Source organism: Saccostrea cucullata, unplaced genomic scaffold (genome assembly GCF_032062105.1).
Source record: "Saccostrea cucullata isolate Sc308-1 unplaced genomic scaffold, CSIRO_AGI_Scuc_v1 ctg15788, whole genome shotgun sequence".
Lineage (NCBI taxonomy): Eukaryota > Metazoa > Mollusca > Bivalvia > Ostreida > Ostreidae > Saccostrea > Saccostrea cuccullata.
This window is the reverse complement of record NW_026918078.1, coordinates 8,174-13,902: the sequence shown is the minus strand read 5'-3', so window position 1 is coordinate 13,902 and position 5,729 is coordinate 8,174. Positions and strand designations below refer to the sequence as shown.

Sequence of the window (5,729 nt, the reverse complement as noted above, 5' to 3'; positions counted from 1 at the left end):
CTATTTTTATTTTATATTGTTTTTGGGATTTTGAAGCTTGAATTGTTCATTGTCTCCATGTATTGTAGAGTAGGGACTATATTACTTTCAGTGTCATAACGGGTTGATTTATCCTAAAATTATTATGTATTTTAGGATAAAGATATGTATTATATTTCTGAATTTTCAGATTTGTTGAGGAATTAATTTGTTTATAAATTAATTTCTATGTTATAATCTAAGTAATCTGTTAAAAAGTAATATATAGAAATATGATTGATTTAATTCCTTATACATGTGCAGTATGTAATTTTTTTACTTCTTGTGATCAAAAGTAAAACTGGGTGGAAGAAAAACTGTTTTTGATTGATACAAAATAAAATTGAATAAATTCTATCAATGGCAGTGTTCTGTTTCTTTTTTTATACAACATGAAACATGAGAAAGGTACTTCCTTAATTAATAAAAACATAGAATATACATTTTAGTGTAAAAATATTTCAAAGACTAGGGTACAGGTATATTTAATCATCCCTCAGATTGTTCACATATGTTAACAGTAAGGTCTTGATCCGCCAAGCTAGGAACTTTAGTCATAATTCTTCTAGAGATTAACAAACCCGTGAAATACAACACCATCATAAAAACTGTTTCTGCGAATAACAGATAACAGAACCACATGGGTGTAAAGTTTTCCATTAAAATTCCAAGAATTGGGGGATTAATCGAACTTCCGACAGAAGCAGCAACTAGAAAAATGGACGCTATCTTTCCGGTCACGCGTACAAATTTAGTTTCTGTCCACATGACCACTGCAGGAAAAATCACGGATAGAGCGAATCCTAGAAGGCACGCAGAGAACCAAACTCCTATTGTTACGTCATACAGTGACGTGATTAAAAAAACAAAAGTAGAGACCAGCATCAATAAGTTGTAGATGAATATCATTTTTGCTGGACTTATGCAGTCAACTAGGAATATTCCAAGAAAACGTGCCGCGGCAAACAATGTCCAGTGTCCTGAGGTAATGTAGTTCCCTTCAGAATTCGTCCATTTTAATTCTGACACAACAAATGTTGTAAGGAAACCTGCAAATGTGTCCACTATTCCATAGTAAACTCCCACATAGACGGCCATATTGACAAATCCCATCAATCGTAACCGTTTTTGTGACCTCTTGGTATGTTCAATTTCCTCTTTTGCTTTTTCTCTATCTAAAATTTTTTGCAAAGACATTGCAAAGAAAAGAAGAAAGGGGATTGCAGTCAAGACACACAGACCAGTTGAAATGGAATATGGAATAAATATTTTTGAGTTTTGTTGTATTCCTATAGTTGTACCACATGAAACGTCACTAAAATTGTTTTCATCTGGATCAAATGTTGGATTATACGTATTATTATATGAAGTGCATAAATTAACTTTGAAATCGAGGCTGCTGACGTCATTTTGTGACATAACGTAGGGTGCTGAAGACACCGGAGACAGAATTCCTCCAAAAGCAAAGGAAAAATGTAATACATTGAAGAATATGTCACCTTTATTTCCCCACGTGGTCATTAGAGCTGCGTTTGCACCTGTCAGGAATAAAAAGAAAATTAGGAATTCTTTATATAAACTCCCTATTATATATATCACACCTATGTAGCTATAAAAGCAATTTTTAAATGTTTGAAATTACACGATTAACAAATTTAAATTGTTGATCAAATTTGAAGTTGGAAAGTAATATTTACTTTTGAACCAATAAAAGATACCAAGCAAGTAAAGGTAGTAAGTATCATTTTACCTCCCAATGGAATGGAGTTAATTGTTAAGAATGGTATGGAGATAATGAGCAGTAAATGAGCTCAAAAGCCTATTTAACAATTCAAATCAGGAGTAGATGTAAGGCAAATACGGACCTCTAAAACATTAGGAGTTGGATCAGGTGCCGCGGAGGAGTAAGCATCCCCTACCTACCGATCACACACGTGATGATACAAAATACTTACACGTATCCAAACCGCCACCAAACATTCCTTTTAGTATATGTAAGATAACCATGATCTCATATAACCCAAACCATGGTATAACTGCGTTTATGATGCCGAATCCTAGTGTCGTAACAAACATCAGTAGGTTTCTGTCTGTAACTCTTTTATCATACAGTAAACCCATGATTACACAGCCCAGAAGAAATCCTGCCGTGTACATGTTGAAGAATAAGGATCCCTTTTTCAGAGACGTGTTTGTAAGGAATAAAAGGTCGGGAAAAGTTGGTCCAAACTGACCTTCGATCCATCCCTGAGAAAAAAAAACTGGCAATGTTAAAATGTTGAACAATGATGTTTGTGACAGGTACAAAACTTGTGTATAAAATTATAAAAAGATAAGAATTTTGTGGCACTAGAATTCAAAAAGTTAAAATGGGAGATTTATCTAAATGAACTTATACCAGAAAAAGACTTTCAATTTTCCATTCGCAATGCATCAATTTGCACAAAGTACACCAAAATAATTTACTTTCAATATAAAATTCTTTTGGGGCTCCTTGCCACACATTCTTTTATTCACAACATAAAAATTGCTGAAAATAATTTTTGTTCTTTCTGTAAAACAGATCCAGACACGTTGATTTATCTTTTTTTATGATAGAATACATGTAACCATCTGTTGGAAAGATTTTAAAAATTGGTATCAAGCTTTTGAAAATGATTATGTAATTTATAAACAAAAGGTGATGCTGGGTAATATCGAAGGAAGTTGTTAAGAAAATTTTCTTATCTTGTTAGGAAAAAAAAGTACTTGTATTACTCACAACTCAATGTACAATACCTAAAGCAATTAACACTTTTAAGTTTTAAAAAAAATTTTTAAAAATATTGTGAATGCAATTTTCATTGTTAAACGAAAATGTGTAGTAAATAGACAATGTTTAATTTGATTTGTCATACACAAAAAATTCTAATTATCACTTTAGATGTAATTACAAACAGCTGGTATTGGAGGAAAGGTGCACAGAGTGCGTGTGATGTGTGTTTGTGTGCGTATTTTTTGTTCTTTTGTGTGTATAAAATTTTCCAATATAAAGCATTTTGAAAAAATAAAATAAAATGTTGAACAAGTTAAGATGTGGAAAATTTGCCTTAATGTCAACGACTTTTCTCCTGAAAAAACTATCAGAAAGAGAAAAAAAACTTACTTCAGCAAAATACGACGCAAAGTAGGCCAGAGTCAGTATGAATTTCTTCCTAAATAATTTATCCTGCTTCAAAGTGGTCCAGGAAATAGTTAAACCTTTGTCCTTGGAACGATCAATGCGGTCTGACTTTGTGTAAGTGAGATCAGAATCGTCAGCATTTTGCATCTTTATTGAAATGGTCAATATATACTGTAAGAATATCAAAGAATAGTGTTCATATACGTATCAAAATAGTGTGATTGATCTTCTTAAAATGTTTTCTATGTTTGAAAGATGAAAAAAAATGTTGATCAAAAATTGGTCAGGCCACCCTTTTTTAAAACTCCTGGATCCACTACTAATAGTGTCCTCCAGCTTTCACATAATTTAAAAATAGAATTACGAAACTTTGAGTGTTTATCAGTTTGCTGAAGGTCCTGTTTGTGTTTTCTTAATGTAAGGAATAAAGTTTTAATCTGTAATCTGAAAAAAATAATGCACAAAGTACATAAGCTTGTCGTTAGTTTATACCAAACCTGAATTTTTTTTTTTTAAACTAGGAACACCATATGAAAAAAGAGTTGATCATTGAAAAGGGGTAGTGATTTTAACTACAATGACCTTAGCAAGGGATAATAATTCCAAAGCCTTATACATATATCATGTTTAGTATACAGCGCATGCTCAAGTCAAGAAGAATAGTAATTGTTAAACTAACCTCTTTCCGTTATTCAGAGAATAAAGTACAGTCCATTCTTTATTCTCCTTGAATGTATTGCAATGCATTGTTTTTTTGTGTCCGTTTTATTGCATGGATCTTTTTCTCGCTGTTTACAATGCCGAGCCTCACAGACAATTACACAGCCACACGGCACACTCAGTGACCAGTTTCATATTTACATGTGTTAATTTTAATTTATTTTTACACTGGTGCCTGTGATTATGAGCTATTTAAATCTTCCAACCGACTGATTACTCAAACAGTACGCTTGGCCTCAAATAATAACAAAACATTTAAAGGGCACGATCGGGCACTGGTCAATACAAGATTAGTACTATTAATAAATTATATGTTAAAGATTTGAAATGTTTGAATGCTATTAGTTGCAATGTTAAACTAGCATTAAATATAATTCTATAATTTAATCAATAGTTATAATAGTTCAATAGTTATAATTATTATAACGTACAATAATCATAACGATGGTTTGTTTTTCGAAGATTACATCTTTTATGCAAAGTAATTTATATACCCAGTCTCTACAGACTCGATATATACATTTTATGTATAGTACTGTTACATATGTACATATAAACGGGACGTTTAAAATGTGATTACAATACCAAGTCCTAAAAAGCGGATTCATGAATATTTACAAATATATAGTTTATAGTGATTTTTTTTTAATTTAATTTGACTTTATCATCACCATAAAAGATACACATACGTGTATGAATAGATGAACAATTTCATTTTTATCCAGTTGTCAAAGGGCATTTTCTATTATCTAATGAATTTAATTTCGATAATTATTACATGTACGTGCATTTTAAATATTTTTCCAAATTATGTTGTTAACATTAATTCTAGAATATTTGCTGTCATTCATGCACATATCATTGGGAAATTACCGATTCATAATTCTTATTTGTTGGAAAATATCTATGAACTTAAAAAAAATATATTTCAAAAAAAATAATTGGAAGTTAAATATACTTTTGTTTTTCATAAAAGAACTTAATAAAAATTTCATTTCAAAAATTACTAATATAATTTCATGTGTCGGATCTTGTTACAGTGTGCAGAAGATTATAATATGTAATTATATGCATCAATGGATATTAAATATGTATCAGTCATCACACACTTATGATATGTAAAAAGTTACTTATTTCTTGAGATGTATACTGCTTCATTATTAGTGATAATAGTACGTGTTTCTAAAAAAAAAAAAAAAAAAAAAAAAAGAAAAACAGGCTAGTTTTGCGCAGTATCTTTGAAAAGGAGATCTTTAGATCCTCGCAAATTCTTTTAATTTTGAGTTTGTGATTTTTTTCACATCCTGTTTACTTTCCTTAATTAGTCTTTAAGAAGTTTTTGGATCCTCCCATGTTACTTTCAATTATTCTTTGTTACATTTTTTGATCCCCCAATGTACCTACATTTGTTACATTTCATGGATCCTCCAATTTAGAGTTGAGGTTTCTTACATTTGTAGATCCTCCCGCGATTCTGTTTACAGTTTTTGGTCAAGTTCTGTTTCCTCTCCTGTTTCTTTTGTTTTCGTGTTTATAACATATTTTGATCCTCCATTGTTCCTTACAGTCATTCGTGATCCGGTCTATGTCCAGTGCTTGATATGGAGTGTGGAAATGGATCACATTTAACCTTGGTATTTGAAATACAGGTAAATCGAACTATTTGAGATGCCAGTTTAAAAAAAATATATATAATTCTTTTTGACATTATGTGGGCTTCTGCAATAATAAATGTTTTGTATATCTCTATTTATTAAATGTTAACAGACACAGCCTTCTTTTGATCGTTTAATTGACGAAGTTCGAACATTTACAATATTACTGATAA

The 5,729-nt window shown here is 30.9% G+C and overlaps 1 protein-coding gene across 1 annotated transcript; it reads right to left on the bottom strand.

The window, feature by feature from the left end:
- Positions 1-507: 507 nt before the first annotated feature.
- On the bottom strand, positions 508-3,328 carry LOC134243435 (sodium-dependent glucose transporter 1C-like). Its single transcript, XM_062725715.1, has 4 exons — positions 3,164-3,328; positions 1,974-2,265; positions 1,320-1,556; positions 508-1,193 (listed from the first exon to the last, which is right to left on the bottom strand). Exons 1-4 carry the CDS (start codon positions 3,326-3,328, stop codon positions 508-510), a joined length of 1,380 nt encoding a protein of 459 aa, XP_062581699.1.
- Between the last annotated feature and the right edge of the window lie 2,401 nt (positions 3,329-5,729).

Coding starts and splice junctions, on each gene's coding strand:
- LOC134243435 (XM_062725715.1), bottom strand. CDS start 3,328: ATGCAAAATGCTGACGATTCTGATCTCACTTACACAAAGTCAGACCGC. Junction 2,266..3,163: donor TTGCGTCGTATTTTGCTGAA/GTAAGTTTTTTT, acceptor TTTTTTTCTCAG/GGATGGATCGAAGGTCAGTT. Junction 1,557..1,973: donor TGGTGGCGGTTTGGATACGT/GTAAGTATTTTG, acceptor TATTCCTGACAG/GTGCAAACGCAGCTCTAATG.